Source organism: Salvia splendens, chromosome 16 (assembly GCF_004379255.2).
Source record: "Salvia splendens isolate huo1 chromosome 16, SspV2, whole genome shotgun sequence".
NCBI lineage: Eukaryota > Viridiplantae > Streptophyta > Magnoliopsida > Lamiales > Lamiaceae > Salvia > Salvia splendens.
The window spans coordinates 10,139,061-10,158,069 of NC_056047.1; the positions used below are offsets into that span (position 1 = coordinate 10,139,061).

General features: G+C 35.7%; 2 protein-coding genes and 1 pseudogene across 2 annotated transcripts; 1 reads left to right on the plus strand and 2 right to left on the minus strand.

Moving 5' to 3' along the window:
- Positions 1-1,455: 1,455 nt before the first annotated feature.
- On the minus strand, positions 1,456-3,786 carry LOC121772576 (lysine histidine transporter-like 6). Its single transcript, XM_042169722.1, has 8 exons — positions 3,640-3,786; positions 3,415-3,554; positions 2,800-3,183; positions 2,324-2,717; positions 2,153-2,258; positions 1,928-2,019; positions 1,772-1,840; positions 1,456-1,672 (listed from the first exon to the last, which is right to left on the minus strand). Exons 1-8 carry the CDS (start codon positions 3,670-3,672, stop codon positions 1,574-1,576), a joined length of 1,317 nt encoding a protein of 438 aa, XP_042025656.1. The 5' UTR covers positions 3,673-3,786; the 3' UTR covers positions 1,456-1,573.
- Positions 3,787-5,806: 2,020 nt separating this feature from the next.
- Positions 5,807-8,439, minus strand: LOC121770796 (annotated as a pseudogene).
- Positions 8,440-10,615: 2,176 nt separating this feature from the next.
- Positions 10,616-13,024, plus strand: LOC121772719 (BRO1 domain-containing protein BROX). The gene is made up of 6 exons (XM_042169917.1): positions 10,616-10,992; positions 11,247-11,414; positions 11,543-11,804; positions 11,893-12,053; positions 12,173-12,322; positions 12,552-13,024. Exons 1-6 carry the CDS (start codon positions 10,948-10,950, stop codon positions 12,900-12,902), a joined length of 1,137 nt encoding a protein of 378 aa, XP_042025851.1. The 5' UTR covers positions 10,616-10,947; the 3' UTR covers positions 12,903-13,024.
- The last annotated feature ends 5,985 nt before the right edge of the window (positions 13,025-19,009 follow it).

The following is a 19,009-nucleotide window of genomic DNA, read 5'->3' on the forward strand; positions in this document are numbered from 1 at the left end:
ACTCTTTGTGGCTTCCACTTTTCTATTCTTCATCTCCTTTATTGTTGTAGCCAAGATCTTGCGCCTTTCTTCCCTTCGAAACTCATCTTCCCACAGACGGCGCCAATTTGTAATTCGAGGCTCAACGTAATCAGATCTCAAACACAGCCAAGATCAAATCGGAACAAACAAGAAGACTATGCAATCGATTGAAATGAGTAAAACTAAGAACAAGAAATACACGTGGAGAAACAATGGAGATCTTTATTCAATATTTGAGAGAAACTCTTAGCTGACAGATGAAAATCCTTTCTCTCTTGCTCAGCTCGAAAAATCAAACCTAATCTCTAACTAACTTCCCTCACTTTTCATACTTCAAATATTGAGAGGGAAATTAAAAAGAGAAAGTTACAAGAATTGCATATCAGTCCCTAAACTTTATAAGTTGTTCAGTTTTGCCCCAATTCTATAACAACTATAATACTAAACTATTAATTTATTTTTTATAGAATAATTTGGTGTGAGAAACAACATCTTTACTGTGCTTCTCTTCATAGCAGGGATCCAAATCCCTAGATTTTGTGGTTGGTCTTCCCTCATGACTGTGTGACAGTAACATAGTCCCATTATATTAAATTACAGAAAAATGTTTGAACTCATAATACAACTCTTACGTTATGTGACAGTAACATAGTCCCACTTCAAGAAAAAAAGAAGATCCTTGAGACGTTATCTCTCTGATCAAAATGACAAGAAACTTGCATAGTGACAATCCAAGTGTCTCTCTCTAGGAATCGTTATACTTCTAAGTCATCAAGAATATCATCTTTTTTTTGTGAGTGGATCAATAGTATCATCTTTTCAATGCATTTTAACTGTAGCATTTTAGTTATCGAAAATATAAAAGAAATCACAGTTCCAATTCATTTGATAATGATTTGTAAAATATTTTATTTTATTTAGAAATTATAAAATTTTTATTTCGCCTCTAGTAAAAGTAATCTACAGCTAATATCACAGAAAAATCCTTGTATAATGGGAAAAGACAGTAAAAAGAGAGCATCTTTACTACAGGGAAAAGACAGTAAAAAGAGAGCATCTTTACTACGGGGAAAAGACAGTAACTTACTACGGGGAAAGACAAGTATAATGTAAACTCGATACGTTTTCAATTCCTTGATAATGAACGAAAAAGTCTCTCTCTTTTCTTTTTGGGTCTTTTTAGCTCAATTTGTACCAAAGTTGGGTTAAGAAAATGACCATTTACCAAATAAGAATTGAAGTGTGATTTATATTACTACTCCTCATATCCGGGTTAATGGGTGATGATTGCAAATGTGTGTGTGATTGTAGTTGGTGTGGGAAAATATTGGTGAATTGGATAATGATGACATCCGATCATGTCTCGTGGGATGATGTTTTATTTTGATTGTGGTCTTCTTGTTTCAAAATAGTATAAAATAGTGTACGACATAGTAGCTACAAATGCCCTCTTTATAGTACTTACTAACTTGCAAGGATAAATTCATAGAGAGGATTGTGCTAGTAATATCTCAACCAGCTTTGCAATACATAACAACCACATTTTTTTAATTTATGAGTAAAATTCATAAGTTGAGGAATCAACTACAATATTTCGCAGACCGCCTACAGTTGATGCCACCATGATGAACACTCCCAAAAATATGCATGCCTAAAATCCACAAGATTTAATTAGTTTTAGTAGTTTGTACAGTAATTGTAAGCTAATCAAATATAGAAATTAAAAGATTGTTATATTTAATTAGTATACCCAATTGATAAACCAGGAGATGCTGAATCTCGGAGGTTTCATAATTTTGAGCCATATCACGCTAGGTAGCTGCGGATAATACTCCAGTAAAGTTAAAATATAGAACCATCGTTAACGTGTATCAATGAAATAAAACACGAGATTGAAACAACTCACGAAATAAGAAGTTGGAGCAAAGCCAAATCCACCAAAGAAACCAAGCAAATCCCCAAAGAAAGGGAATGTCACACCAATAAATAGAGTTAAAGCTGCAAGAATTACTCTCGATTATTAGACATTAAATAATAAGAGTCTTGCGTAAGATAGTTTCACCTTTAAAAAAAAAGTGTTTAGATAAAAATAATCTCTGAGACTGAGACTGAAACTGAAAAAGTCACTCACCAACATAACCAGAACGAACAATAAGCCTGAGCATGAGCCCGCGTGAGATGCTTAATCTCTTCATCGTAGTTCTCTCAATGATGTCGAAAACTGGCATTGCATAAACCTACAACCCCAAATTTATATTTACCTCCAATATAAATCATACCCATTATTAGCAAGGCATAATACCTGATAGCTTCCAATGACATGAATAACAACCATAAGATTGGCAGTGGCAATGAGCCATGCAGGCCTATTCAGAGCAACTAGAACATTGTCAGGAACATCCTGTCCAAACGCCCAATAACCAATTAGGGCTACCGGAAAGTAGCATATTCCGTTAATGAAATACGCCAGCACGGCCCCTTTCCACATTGGCACCCTCGACGGCATCTCTGGCGTAGACGGAATGGTTGCTTGAATCTCCAGCGCCACCGCATGCCCAGCGTACGCGAATGTGACCTGCCCCAAAGCATTGAACACCCGAAACATACAATCCACCCCGCTCGTATTCTTGTACCCGTAGCTCACATCCGGGGCCCGCCCCTTGCTCAGGCTCCCCACCCACGCTATACTTGAGTAGCTGCATAGGTACCACGCGTTACAACAATTTAATACTCGGATCAAACAGCAGAACTCATCCCGAATGTTATACTAGGAATTACCAAATTGACATGATGGCGGCTGCGAGTGAGACACCGGAGACAGAGTTGAAGTCAGGGAGCTGAGAGAGGAAGAAATGGAGGCCTCCAAAGATGCAAATCCAGTAAGATTGTCTAATTGGGGTGCAGTTGGTGCAGATAATTTCCATGAAATTCTTGAGGCATTTGCCACCTGTCACCATGTACACAATGTCACACCCGACCTGGACGATCAGCTGCTGGGGGAGCACTATCCACGGCCCCAGCCTCGGCCCGAACGCGTGGCGCCCCAGGTCATAGTACCGGTCGAATCGCACCCCAGGGACGCACTCATGGAGCTGCGTCATCTGCCACATAGTGTGCAGTGTCACGCACCACGATAGCGCCATCACAAAGGTTCCTGGTCCCCTGCATCTCTCCCATCCAAAAATAAGTAAAATTGCAAGCAAAATATATAAAGCCACCCTAACTCCATTAGCTTAAGTGTTCCAAAAAAACTGTGAGGACTCTGCTTAAAGTAGACATTATCATACTAACATGGAGTTTAGATGTGTATCGACATAATCAAATAAGCCAAAGGAACATGAAACATTAAAACTACATCTAGTTATTGTGAGAAGTAAAAAAAGTGTAGTGTACCATCCTAAGTAGGCCATGGCGTACGGCAGGCTGAGAACGCCGGCGCCGACCATGGCGGTGACGGTGTGGAAAGTGGAGTACCACCATTTTGCCTTACGGCGGGTGCCCTCTTCTGCCCATTTATCATCTGATGGAATTTCCTGTGAAGTGAAAAATCCAACTAATTAGCCATTGACAATTTTCTCGGACAAATAAAACAGAGGAACATCATTGAAAAAGAATTACTTTAGGTTGTGGGGGAGAAGAAGAAGAACTCATTATTGCAATGAAATTAAGCAGTGAAGACAGCAAGAATGCAGGAGTGAAGTGCCAATCATCATCATGTATTTGTAGCGGTTCATCACTTATAATAGAGCATCCACAGTGGAGAGGACGATAGTCCGCCCGATGCATCGGGCGGTCTATCATCCGCCACTGTAACCATGCGGACGATGCCCGATGCATCGTCCGCGCCCTATACATCGTCCGCGATATCGTCCGCCCCAATGTGGGTCACGCGGACGATACCGCTGACGATGCAACGCGTTTTCCTTTTTTTCGAAATTTTTATCTATTTAAACCCACATTTCTCTTCCATTTCCCACACCAATAATTCTCTCCCATCTCTCACTTTCCCCACACGACAGCCCCACCCCACGTTCAAGGATTACTGAGGGGCTTCAATGAGGTTTTATCTAGACATGCCTCAATGCGCAAATCAACAAGACCATGCTCAGCTCATAAACGATATGATTGAAGAAGTTTAGGACCGTAACCGCAATTGAGAATTTGTAGTTTTTTTATTTCGTAGTGTAATGTTTGAATTTTAATGAAATGAAGTTTTTTTCTAATTTTTGTAGTGTTTTAAATATTCAAATAAATAAAATGCTTAGGGCGGACTATAAGGCATCCCGCTACAGGTGAAAGGGTAAGAGGATGAAATGCTGATGTAGCGGAGCATAGGCATGCTGCACTATAAGGCGGACCATATGGCGTCCCATCGTGGATGGGCTATGGCTAAAAGTAGACACAACCTACTTTTTGTGGTTGATGAAAAGATGAAGTTTTTTCTTTGTGGTTATAATAATGAAAAGACAGAAAAAGGGGCAGATACCAACGCATATAACATTTTGCTATTTTACTTTTTGCCAACTTACAAGAGAGTAAAGGCAATTTCAGTCTTTATTTGGCCTCAAAACCGTATAATATACATTAACTAACTTTTCTTGAATGTTTACCATCATGATATGTGTGAACCTTGGGATAATAATGTATAGATAACCTGATTATGATTATATAAAGTATTGTACGTAATGATTAGTTTAGCACCGTCAGTGGTACAAAATTGACTAAAGATACAGTGTATTACTAATTTTATTACAGTTTAAAATACAAAGTATGCTTATCTTACACTGAAAGGAATAATATAATTAGATAGATATATCAAAATTACTAATTATTAAGTGAAATATATAATAGTTTCTGATCTTTCATAATTGAACAAAAATAGTCCCGGTTCTTTTTTTATAGTTAAATTTTCGGTACCTCCCAACGGTAAGGTACCAAACATTTTATTTTTAGGTCATAGAGGGTATTTTTGGAAATTTTGATTAAATAGTACTTCCACAACATGTGGTTTTTTTCCCCTTTCTTCTTAGTTTCTTTTCTACATTTTCTTCTTTCTTAGTGTTTTATATATACACCTAATTGACATTCACATAATTAAGGACAAACACCTAACTAAATCAATTGTTTAAATTAATTAAATCAATTGTATATTTTTAATTTAATTCTTTCTTTTTAGTCATTTAGGACTGAAACACCTAATTAAAAATATTCAATCGCTTTATATCATTATGAATATAAATCATAATTTTAAATTTTTATTAAGACTATATTGATTGGTTATTAATTTAAATAAAATAATTATTATTGTTATTATTATTTAATACTATTATATGATTAATATTTTAAATAATTATATCATAGTTATTTATTAATCACTAGTTATTAGTATTATAATAATAATTATATATAATTAAAAGTATAACTATAATTAAGTATGAGTCATAATTTAAACTATATTTAAAAAAAATATTAAATATTATTTTATAAATCATAATAATAATAATAATAATAATTATTATTATTATTATTATTAGTATAGAATAGGAGAAAGAGGGAGAAGATATATATAATTATCATTTTAGGTTCTTTTTCGTGTATACTCAAAAATGTCCTTCGAGGCAAAAATGTGAAAATGAGTTTTTAGAGGGGATTTTGTGGCAAAAAACAGCATTGTGTACTAAAAATGTGAATTTTAGGTAATATCAACATTTTTTCAACTGAATATATTTGTAGGAAAAATAACTTTTATTATACTAAAATTTAATAATTATATATGTAATAAATATTGATCCGCATATACATCTGATTATATTTCTTGTAAAATGGAGGCTTTGTCCGGTGAAAAGCTAGAGCAGATCGACCATATATATCACTGCAAAATCATACTACTACTTATTAGACAAAGTATTACTCTTGGCTAACAAAAAGAGTTTTCAGTACTTCAGTTGTCTTTTAATTACGTGACACATTTGAAGTCTTGAAGATCTTCAAATTTCAATATTTTATGAGTAGAAGTCATAAGTTGAAGAATCGACGACGACATTTCGCACTCCGCCGATTGTTGATGTGAACAAGATGGACACTCCAAAAAATATGCATCCCTGAAAATTCCCACAAAAATCAAATATTAGCATGCCAATATATAGTGCCTCTTTAATACTCATATAGAAGTAGTACTTAATAATCTGTACCAATATTTCAGAACTCTCTTGCATAATAGAGATATATGTAACTCTATCACAATATTCGTGTACAATTATAATGAAATGATATTCTGGATAAAGATAGAAAAAAATATAAATATGTAACAAAACAAGCTTTTGGAGTTACCCAATTGAATGTCCACGACAAGCTGAACCTCTGTGGCTTTTTAATTTTCAACCAAATTATGCAGGGCAACTGCATCAAACCCCACAAAAGTTAGATTGCAAATTAAGGATGAATATTAACAAATATTCAAGAAAGTGAATAAAAAATATGCTTAAACTCACTATATAAGTAGTTGAAGAAAAACCAAAGCCACCAAACAAACCGAGAAGGTCGCCAAAAAATGGGAAAGTCACAGCAACAAACGTAGTAAAAGCTGCACACCATGAGAAAAAATAATGTATACTACTACGGATTTGATCATGTTTGTTATATGAACTATACTTTGAAGTTAAATGAATTATAAATATTTAATGAATAAATTGGTTAAAAATTCCCTTACCAACATAAGTAGAACGAACAAAGATCCTGAGCCCTAGCCCATGTGTTACTTTAAATCTTGCAACCAATGTCTTCTCCACGACCTCAAAAAATGGCATTGCATATATCTACAAAGGTTAGCGGATTTGAAGTTAATATCTAGTCAAAATTAAATTATACTCTCTTCGTCCCGCTGTAATTGAATTATAATAAATGTTGGACTAGGAAATATTGACCTGATAGCTGCCAATAACATGGACAAAAACCATCAAATTGGCGGCTGCGATAAGCCACGCCGGCTTTTCTAGGGCGACGAGCACATTGTCTGCGACATCCTGTCCAAAGGCCCAGTACCCGACGAGGGCCACCGGAAAATAACAGATGGCATTGACAAAATAAGCCCACACGGCGCCCCGCCACATCGCGATGCTCGAGGGCTTCTCAGGGGCTGATGGAATGGTGGACTGGATCTCTAAAATCACCGCATGGCCGGCGAAAGGCGTCGTGATCTGCCCCAACGCATTGAACACTCGAAACATGCTATCCACATCGCTCGTTTTCTTGTACTCGTAGCTCACGTCCGGGGCCCGCCCCTGGCTCAGGCTCCCCACCCAGGCAATGGTTGAGTAGCTGCCAAAGCCAGAAGTTTCCAAATAATAATATAATCACTACAAAAACTTGCTATCTTTTAGGACACAAAAATAAGACGTAAGAACAATGATTTAGGACGCAAAAGAAAGCGTCTTTTGAATTGAAGATAAATTATGTTAATCTTTTGTGTCCCCTAATTTTTGTTCGGACACCAACAATAAGAACACTGTATTGAGCATTGATTGTATAGTTAGAAACATTTTAGTTAGGACCCCAACAATAAGAATACTTTATTGAACATTGATGGTATAGTTAGAAACACAAATTAACGATTTTAATAGTATTAAAAGTGTCATCAGCCGTTCTTGAAGGGTTGAATTAAACCTTAGTGACATGATTGCTGCAGCCAATGAAACACCAGAGATGGAATTGATGTCTGGCATCTGAGATAGGAAGAAGTGGATACTTCCAAAGTTGCAATCCAATAAGATTGTTTGATTGGGGTGCAATTGTTGCATGCAATCTCCATGAATTTCTTGAGACATTTTCCTCCTGTGACCAAGTACACCACGTTGCACCCGACTTGGACGATCAACTGCTGCGGGAGCACAATCCATTTCCCGAGCCTCTGCCCGAACGCGTGTCGTCCCAGATCGTAGTACCGGTCGAACCGGACGCCAGGGACGCACTCGTGGAGCTGGATCAGCTGCCTCATTGTGTTGAGCGTTATGCACCACGAAAATACCATCACCAGTGTCCCCGGACCCCTAAAATTAAATTAAATAAATTACCTGTATACTAAATTTTTTAAAATAATTACTACTACTATATAATAATAATAATAATAATAATAATAATAATAATAATAATAATAATCGTTATTATAGTACCAGCCTAAGTAAGCCATGGCGTAGGGTAGGCTTAGAACTCCAGCGCCGATCATGGCCGTGACGGTGTGAAAAGTCGAGTACCACCATTTCGCCTGTCGAACTCGATGATTTTCACCACTTTTTTCGCTATATGGAGCCTCCTAAAACATATGAAAATTCTGGCAATTTAGATTTTCACCATGTAACAATTTAAATGGGGTATAATTGTAATTATTATTACCTTGGGCTGAGGAGGAGAAGTAGAAACCATAACTGCAAACATAAAAAATAAGGTGAGTTGGAGAATGAGTGAACATGAGCACAAACTTATAGTGACAGATTTTTCACTGAGATTCTTGGTGGAGTAAAGATGACTGCTATCCCTTTTGAAATTATTCGCGCCTTTTGATTATTTTTGTATAAAACAAAGATTACATAACCTAAAAAGGTGATTAACAATTGTTAGTGAGCATTGCAGTTAGAAAGACTAATGGACTTTTAGACTTAATGCGCTAATTATTAAAGTTGACTAACGAGATTCTTAATTCTTGTCTATACATAGGTCAGAATTTAGCCACTAACAACTATATGAAAGTTGTAACGACGCTTCGAGGCTTCATTTAGGCCTCAAAATCACATTTTAATCATTGGAAATTTTCCTTAATTTCTAATCAATTCAATTTTTAAAAAAAATAAATTACTGAAAATAATAAGAACGGACTTTACATAGTATGTCACTAACCAATAAGTTAGGTCATGGACTCATCATGATTGATTATGCACCGTTAGTGGTTGAAAACTGTCCAATTATAGCAAAAGTGGTGTGCCCCTTTGCTCAAGTTGCATGGTGGTCTCGTTAATTAATGACTGATGGCAAAATAACTCCGTTTGTTTTAACTATTTACGGCATTAACTCCATTCAAACCTTGATCATTACACGTGTTAGCATACGATTTTGTGCAGCACATGTGCCGTACACTTTGTATAGGAGTGGATTCCGTTATTATTGAAGTTTATACTAATTAATTAAATTTTTTAAAAGCGAGTATCAAATAAAGACCATTACAACAGTATTATTGTGACAAGGGTTTATTTTGCTAGTATAATTTTGAGCAGTTTGGAAAGTTAACAAAATTATGCTTATCTGGATCAGGGATTAGATTTCGAGTTGATGGAACAATTCATATCGGTTTTAGTATCTGTTTTCGAGAGTGAGCGTTTGTATGTGTTGAGGGGATTTATTCCTTTGTTAGAATTTTGTTTTGTTGTTTAGTTGGGGCCGTGACCAAATTGAGATTCTTGATTACTAACTTTTACAGACGATATCTTGAAATTTCAGTAATGAAAAGTGCGAAAACCAAATATGAAGGGAATATCCCAATCATAAAAAATACTCCACGATCCCAACGAAGATGGCCATTCCTTGATTGCACGAGATTTTATACAATTTTATTTTCTATGTTAGATGAAGAGAATAAAATAAAATTTATGAAATAAAGTAAAAATAAATGAATTTCTATTTTTAATAATGGATCATTTTGGATATGACAAACTAAAAAGAAAAATGAACGAGGGAGTACTGTTAATTGGTCTCCCAGCAGAAATTCACATAATGTCAATTAGTCCGTCCCCCAGCAGAAATTCACGCTATGCCAATTGGGTCTAGGCCCAAATAATTTCACATAAGGCCACTTCTTATTTAAATGAACATAAACAAGCAGAAATTCAAATTAGGACAATTGGGCCTAGACCCATATAATTTCACTTGGGTATTTCCACTTCTTATTTAAAATGAACGTAAACAAATACATTTATAGATCCACACGTTTGTAGCCTTCTGCGCTCAAAATTAATTCGAGATACAAGTGACATGTGAATTGAAATACAAATACTCAAATTGAATACCTATATCAACTCTTTATGTAATTAACAAGGACAGAGCTAATATGATTGTGTTAATCTAGTGGTAGAAATATTAATATCTGAAATTAAACGTGTCGGATTTAAGTCCATTAAGACTGATTATTTATCAGTTTGTTTTTTAAACATAAAATGTGTACTTTTGATTGAAAAATCAACTAGTAACATGCAGATAAATCGTTCCAATTATACAGAATACGTGTGTAATAAGCTTGTAATTATCTTACAATTTGTATGTTGGATATGTATAGATCTAGGATCCATAAAATATTGCTATAAACATCTCATCTCATGTGTATATTTACGACAAAATTATAGTACCTATATAAAGCAAGCATTTATATAGCACAAGGTGAAATGGGCCACGAATCTAAGCCCAATAAGATCAGAATACGAGTCAACTTAGAACCCAACGCCTCACCCTATAAATATCCATATTCTCCTAACTCTTAGCTGAGAAGGAAAATAAATCAGCGTTTGAATTGATAACGACCGAAATCCATAATAATCATCTCAATATATGATTAAAATATGTGGTACTAATATATGGTTCAATTTCAAAGATATGTTTATCAATATTTTTCTAGGGCGTTTCCTGTAAACTGCCGCTCCGTTCTTGTCTCAACTGCCAACCAGAATTGCTGATGATCTGATTCTTTAAACCCCTTCATACGGCGTCGTATTGCGTTTGGATTTGTTGACCTTTATTATCAACGCCTTTTCTCCCGCTATTTTATTGTACTGAATCTGAGTGATAAATCTGAATCGGGATCGTCCGAGGAATCAGCACTGTCTCTCTTCCTTTGCGGAGAAAATTTGTTCTCCTTGGAATTTGTGATTGTTAATTTTGTCGGTGAAGATGATGATCAGTTATCCAGGCCTTTCAAAGCTGAAAACCAAGCCGGTATGTACAATAACATCTTTATATACTTGAGTTTAATTAGGCTGTTGTGGATAATTCTTGTTGCAAATTAAAGGTATAAAGGACGTTTCAAGCTATTAGGATAATGTATTTTGATAGTATTAGAGTATTCATGAAACTCGTTTTGTCCTGATCAAACTCGTTTGGGGAAAAGACTGTTAATAGGCTGAGTTGGTGTTTCGAAGTTAAAAACCGAATCAATTGATGATTGATACATACATCTTGTAATTGGCTAGGTGGTATATGAAGATGTGATTGCGGCTAGCGATTCTGGCACACTAGAACAACTTAAAGAGTTGAGCTCCAAGCGTAAAGCAATCGAGGACTCCATCAATGCTAGCACCTTCATTACAGAGGCCATTGCTAGGGAAATGTCGGGAGGCCTGACATCCCGTTGTGAACAGGTATAATAGATTTTAAGTATTTTGAAGAAGCTTCATATGCCTCAGCTCCGTGTTTCATGTATGCCCTAAAGCAATTTGTTTATATTTTTCAAATTTCATGATTTGTTTATTTGTTGGCAACTCTCTAGGACATTCAAAAGCTGGAAAAGTATTTACCTCTGTTGAATAACCTCATTCATCACATCATTGTGAATGCCAAAAGCCGTCAAGTTATGTACTGGATTACTGAGTTTAAGCTGAGATGGAGTAGTGTGCTTTCCACACCATCTCTTTTTCCCTTTCAGGGTCCAAAGTTATATCAGGTTAACGATATATATTTTGAGCTTGGGATGTCCCTTTTCCTTTATGGTTCATTGCTTCGTGAGCAGGCTCTTGAAGTTCTATCATCAGGTAAGCATACCTCTTCCACATAGAGCTGACTCTATCATTCTACATCATAAGTAATGAAACTCTACTAATTCCTTGTTCGTTCCTGTAGATCTAGTCCAATCTGCCACCCTCTTCAGGAAAGCCGCTGGAGTATATAGCTATGCAGCTCACGAACTTAATACAAATTTATCTTGGACCCAAGAAAGGCCACCGGAAGCTATATCTGGCGTGTTGTCTGTTATGAGTCTTGTTTGCTTGGCAGATGCCCAGGTAATGAAAGTTATGTCTCCAAATTATCTCCTCTACTGCTGAACTAAGCAGCCTCTGATATGAATGGTGTGCACGTAAAGTCTTAGTCTTGTATTATAACTTCATCTTGAATTTCATAGGCTGTCTCTGCTAGGAAGGCTCAAGAAAATGGAAGTACGGGGGGTTTATTGGCAAAATTACACTATGGCGTGGCAGACTTTTTGGTTGAAGCTATTAATATCTTGCAAGGTGCAGCCAAAGAATGCAAGGATATTTCGCCACGATTTCTGGTAAGGATGCCCTTTGCTTGAGACAAATCATACATTTTGTATATTATTAAGCAATATATTGGCATGCTTAGCTCTTAACATTTTTTTTCCATGATAAGTTCAAAAATTGAATGATAAATTGCCTCAGGTTAATGATATAGATGTCACTATAAGTGTTTATGAATATTTGCCGCCTTTCACCTAGTTGGTGATATTGAGAAGATATGTAATTTTGGTGCTCCCCCTGCAGGATTTTTTGTTATGTTGCAAAACAGTGCACGAGTTGACGAGTTACAAATACCACGTGCAAGGTCTAAGAACCAATGGTAACATTGGCATAGGAATTGGAATTCTTCGTTGGGCTTTAGCAAAAGCAAAGAAAATCATTCCAAAAGAAGAGTCATGGAGATTAGTGTATCATCAAGTGATTGGTGAGTTGGACGGGTTGCTTCAGAAATACGAGCATGAGAATGGTTTCGTCTGGCACGAAAAAATTCCTTTTGTAGATGATGAGCTGCCTCTGCCTCAGGCTGTTAGAATTGTTAGTCCACTTCCTTATCATCCCCAAAAATGGGAAAGAGCACTTATGTTTAAGTTGTAGGAGCATGCAAATCTGTTAAGCAGTTGGCATGTGGTGTCAAAAGATATGGTATAGTAAGGTGATTTTTGGACTCAGCTATTTGTTTGGTGATTAACTGATTATGATGTTGGTTTGTTCGCTTTCTTGCATGGAATGGGCATATTTGTGGAACATGTAAGTATTTGGAAATTAGTAAAATAATTTTAAAAAAAGTAATGCTGTAACTGAGAGAATAAAATCAGATGTACTATTATTGGTGAAGAAGCTTTATTCGAATGGTTATGGAACTAACTTTTGCATTCTTTTCATCTCTTTTTTTTATGCATCCACATCCGTGCTCATTGGCAAGAGCACGGATGTGGGCCCGGATCCACTTTTACTCCCTGCTCTTAGGCAAGAGCACAACACCCACATCCGTACTCTTCCGCAAGGACAAGCTCAAAGGTCCCACCATTCTATTATTCAATTTAAATAAAAACATTTCCACAAAATTAAAATGCATTAAAATACCCGAAATAATATTACAAATTACAAAAAAAATTAAAAATTACATAATTAAAATACTAAAAATTTCAAATTACATAATTAAAATCCTAAAAATTAAAAATTACATAATTAAACACCTAAAAAATAAAATTTACATAATTAAAGGCTAAAATTACCCCCGTGGATGACTATTCATCCGGCTCTACCCCCACTGTTCTTTGGAGACCCCGTATCATTGCCACATGCGATCGAAGTTGCTTGGGGGTGATAGTTGACCTATCTGCCAAATTGAGTTGGGCCAAAATCCCCCACAACGAGTTGGTGGGGGATTGAGGTGGCACATAGGGAGCGGGGGCGGATGGAGTCGCGGCGCGACGGTGGTTGGCAGCCGCGTTCTTCCTTCCTTGCGGCCGGCGTTGGGAACTGCTCGGGCCGGTGTCGGGGCTACCCAAGTTAGCTAGCCACATCCTCGGAGCCGGCGTCGGATATGGATACCGACCTCGACCGTTTGGAGGAGGAGCTAGAGGAAGATGATACGCCTCCCCTATACTTCGGATGCGCATGCGTCTCCTGCCAAATGTTGAGGTACTTGAACGGCTTGTAGTTCATGGATTGGCAGGTCGCCAAGGCGGAACTGATGATGTCAAGCTCGCTCTGGCCGCTCCCCTCCGATCGCTCTCCCTGGAAGTAATACCCTTGGAACTTTTGGATTTCTTCGTTGGCTCTGTATATGACATTGCGCACCATACTCTTCGTGGGGGTATTTATAGATGAAAATGTGTATTTTTGGGGAAAAAATTTAAAAATAAATTAAAAGTGGGTAGAAAATGGATATACTTTTTTGGGAAGTGAGAAATTATTTTTTTTATTTTTAATCGAATTTTTTAATTAAAATCTGATTAAAAAAAAAACAAATTGCCAACGGCATTGCCGTTGGCCAATCACAGGCTAACACGTAGGCTGCTCACTAGCACGGACGTGCTCGATGCATCGAGCAGCGCCGTGCCAGCGGCGAGCAGCGGTTGTCGTGCCGCTGACACGGACGGACGGACGGCGGATTTCAACCGCTGTGGATGCTCTTACTCATGTAAATGGGCTGGAAGCTATTAGTTGCAAATAATGTGATCTATTATAATCGGGTTACATAAAGTAATTGGTCTATTATTTGGGCTTCATTTAGAAATATAGAAGATAATTTCAAGAAATAATCCTTATTCCTGAACGCAACCAATCCATAGGTGTATGGCCCGTTCAACGAAAGTATGCAATACTAAGTATATATTATCTATGATTACAACATTGACAAGAAAAATTTATGTGAGATATTGATTTTATATGTATCTAGATATTGGGTACTAGTCCCAATATTCAAAATGAGAAAAATGTTGGTTGTGGAAATTGCTATAAGAAAAAGCACGTACTACAAAAGCCAAAATACTTCCTTAATTCAACTCTGAAAAGGTATGTATATCTCTGTGTGTGTATCAGTGTATGTGTGTTTGTTTCCTTACTACAAAAGGAAATTGGTCCCTAAAACCATAAATTGTTGTTAAAATTTGGTATTTTCATGAACTTTAAAATTGATATACAATATCACGAACTTTGCACTTTGTTTGGTATTTCACACAAACATGTCTATTACTATATTTGTCTAACTTACGAGCAGAGACGGAACCACGTAGAGACAAACCCCCGCGCCAGTGGGGGCTTTGCCGGCACCAGACCTCGATCCCCCCTTATACAGCCCAACTCCGACCAGTCTCCACCCCAGACCAAGCCGGCACTGCAAATCTCCAACTCCAGCCATGCCGCCGCACCACTGTTCTATGGAATTGAAGTTTGACGAAGACTATGGCTTACTAGTTTTGGGCTATTAATTTTATTATTGGACTGCTTTTTAATTTTGGCCTTTTGATATAATTAGCCCAATTCCCAAATCATTAATCACGGCTGGAGTTATTAAATTGCTCCTCACAAGTTCACGCTTGGGGGAAGAGTACGGCCTGCCACCGGATCTTTAAAGATGTGCTCCGTCGCCGATTAAGGTAATTATTTTGATGGATAGCAGGATATGTAAATGTTCACTATTTTATAAAATTATAAAATTGATTTTATCATACTCCCTCCGTCCCATGCTACTCGCACTTTTCATTTTAGGCCGTAAATTTGGGATTGATTTTTTTGTGTAATTAAAAAAGAATTTTAGGTGTAATGAGACCTCACTTAATAAAAGAGCTCTTAACTTAAACTAACATATTAATTAAATGCATTAATTCTAACTTAAATTATAAATAGTGTAAGGACTTTGTGACGAGCCGAAAAGCAAACGTGCGAGTAGCACGGGACGGAGGGAGTATAAAATAATCTTATTTTTGGCAGTAGTTCATCTCTATCTCATGTTTCTTAATTGTATTTTCCTCAATTCGTCTTAATTTGTTTAGTACTTGGATTTGGCCCACTTGGTAGTTTGGTAAATTAGAATTAGTATAAAATTATTTGTATTGTGCAAGTTGTAGTTAGTAAATTTAGTAGTACATGTATATATATTATCTAAGAAATTTTGTTGTTGTTGGTTATAGTTATGTACATGTATTTTTTCAAAAATCTAAGGTATGATTAAATTGTAAGTGCTTCAAATAATAGTACTAGTATTCTTATTAAGAAAGATAGATCTTGGATAGAATGGAAGACGAATGGATGAATGATATCTTAGTTATATACACTGAGAGAGAAATTTTCATAAAAGAATTGGAAATGAGACTATTCTTCGGCATTTCAATGTAGGGTAACTTGTCGAAAATAGTAGTTTGTCATAAAAGTTGTACAGACAATGCATGTAAAATTAAATAATACTATTATTTATTTTACTTTTAAATTTCAGCCCCGGCTTATTTGATTTTCTGGTTCCGTCACTGCTTACGAGGCTTTTTTTATCATACTTGACACAATTAAATCAACGTGGTTTTCAACGTGACTTTTTATTCTACATGTTATGAACTTAAAAAAATGGTTTAAAATATCATAAAACGTATCACGGTTGTCTACGTAAAATAAAATTTTGATGAAAATATCTTATTCATTGGCGGACACAGTAAGGCAAGACAAGGGGCTTAAGCCCCTCCCAAGAAGCTTTTTTGTTGATTTTTCTATTTCTAATTTTTTTAAAAAAATTTCAAAACCTATGTATCAAGCCCATGCCATTTGAGTGATGTTAGAGACTAAATCCTAGAAAGTTTAATGGTTGGAAGGGCTGAACTATATTGCTAATAAAGCAAAAATTGCAGAGGAAGTCAAAGACAAATTAATGGCAGCCGCTGCTGCGAAGAAGATGAAGAAAAGGAACTAGTATAATACTAATAATAAAGCAACCATTTAATAAGTAGTGCATCAAAAATTGAGCCCAAACTAACAAGTCTAAACTAATTTTGATAAATGTGTTATGTTAATTTTTAAATGTGATTTATATATGAAACATAACCAAAATTCTAAATTTACAGCTTAATTTTCAACCAATTCTATATCTTATAATAGGGTTACTTCTTCATCGCAATGTTCATCTAAATTATATAATTCTCAAAACATTTCGATTTATATATTAATTTATTTTTATCTATAAAATATTTATGCATTGTACATTATATTTGCATGCGGAAAAATGTCATGTTTTTTTTATTTTTATTCGTTCCTCAAAATTATTCTCTATGATAAGTTTTTCTTTCTTAAGGTGGAACATAATTTCCACTAACACTATTTCGAACACTTTTATCTCTATCTTTTTTCTTATTTTACCGATTGTATCAAACCTAGTACCATCCACGATAAAAAAAACTATTTATCGTAGATGAAGGAAGTATACAGTGCAGCCCTTGCTAAAATAATTTTCTGCGTCCGCCACTGATCTTATTTGAGTGAGGTTGGGAAATACCAAACAAAATAAAAAGTTTGTGATATTATAGACCAATTTCAAAGTTCATGAGAAATATCAAAATTTAGGCAAAGTTCATGGTTTTAGAGATCAATATCCCTACTACAAAAGCCAAAGTACTTAATTAATTCAACTCTGAAATAGTATGTAAAACTACTAGTACTACATGTGTATGAGTTGTGTGTATGTTTTCGTACAGCGACTGTAGGAGTTATCAAAAGCCATACTAATCACGTACTAATAAGCCATACTAATTGCAAGAACTGAGCACGGTTAACACTTGCGATTTTAAAAAATGAAAAACAAATGAAGCACAGACAACAACAAGAATGTGTACGGATGTGCTAGTAAAGGTCTATTCATGTAATAAGTCATACTATGTGCTAGAACAAAGTTAACACTATTTAATGACTCCTTAATTAGCTGTCTGTCGATCATATGTTAGAACTAATCCTTGGTTAGCTAAGATATTTAGATCCTAAATCTTGACAACCAATAATTTATTATCATCGAGTTAATAGCATGACACGTCTGTCAGAATATATAGAGCGATATAGTCAATAATAACTATTTTAGATGGTGTCAAACTTTTATATGGATATGGTGAAGGTCTTACTTTAAAAATATATAATGTCAAACCAACCCAATACATAAAATATACATATACAACAGTTGTCTGGCAACCAGATAGTATTAAATACTTCATTGATTCAATCTTTGAGTTCAAAATATGTCGTTGTATGAGAAAGAAAATAAGCCGACTCGCACAATGTAAACCCATTATGTAAGCATATTCCCAAGCATCTCCGTAGCAGTCATTGCTATTTAATGTTATCATAAAAAGTTGGATGCAACGTGAAATGTTTGGTTTGAAAAGAATGGAGAGGGATTAAGCCATCAAGGTACTAATAGATATCTAGGAATGTAGAAATGAAATCCATTTTAATAGGAAAATGTTGACCCCGGGGAGATAAACACCGATACATGGGAAGCTTAGTCGAATTAAATTAGTGTTAAAATAAATTGTCCTAAAATAGCTTTGAATTATCAGACATGCATTCCAAACTTTGGCGTTTTAGTAATTGTCCTTTTCACAATATATTGTTGTTTCGATGGCAGCAAGGGACATATGTCTCAACCACCACTCCAAAGGCCACTTATAGTTGGACTCTCTCTCTCTCTCTCTCTCTCTCACACACACACACACACACACGCGCGCGCGCGTTGTAGTGTCTAATTATTTAATTACTCATGGGCTTGTATTTATCCAGCTAATGTGACATAAATTTAATCATTAGGTGATTTCGGATACAATCATAATTATTTTGAAATTTTAAGCTACAGTTTTGAAATGAAATTCTACTATATTTTTCATATAGAACTCGAGTAATTAATTACTAATGGATGGTTGAATGAAACGTGGCATGTCTAGTGATACACTAATTTAATTATGAGTGCACGTTAGCATCGCCGATTGTAATGGAGCAAGGCCTGACATGGAATGTCAATATGATTTAGCACTCTTGAGATCTTGAAAATATTTTTTTTAAATATGCATCTCAATATGGAAATTCTGGCTTTTATTCGATTCTTTCTACATTTGGAAGGGTACTAATGTACACTTGACAAATTTGGCCAACATGTATCGCATTAGTGCATTACCAGAGAAGATTAAATGATAAAAATACTTGGAAAAGTTCATTATTATTGTTTTACC

Coding starts and splice junctions, on each gene's coding strand:
- LOC121772576 (XM_042169722.1), bottom strand. CDS start 3,672: ATGAGTTCTTCTTCTTCTCCCCCACAACCTAAA. Junction 2,718..2,799: donor GCCGCCATCATGTCAATTTG/GTAATTCCTAGT, acceptor GTACCTATGCAG/CTACTCAAGTATAGCGTGGG. Junction 2,259..2,323: donor ATGTCATTGGAAGCTATCAG/GTATTATGCCTT, acceptor TTGGGGTTGTAG/GTTTATGCAATGCCAGTTTT.
- LOC121772719 (XM_042169917.1), top strand. CDS start 10,948: ATGATGATCAGTTATCCAGGCCTTTCAAAGCTGAAAACCAAGCCG. Junction 11,805..11,892: donor TCTTGAAGTTCTATCATCAG/GTAAGCATACCT, acceptor TCGTTCCTGTAG/ATCTAGTCCAATCTGCCACC. Junction 12,323..12,551: donor ATATTTCGCCACGATTTCTG/GTAAGGATGCCC, acceptor CTCCCCCTGCAG/GATTTTTTGTTATGTTGCAA.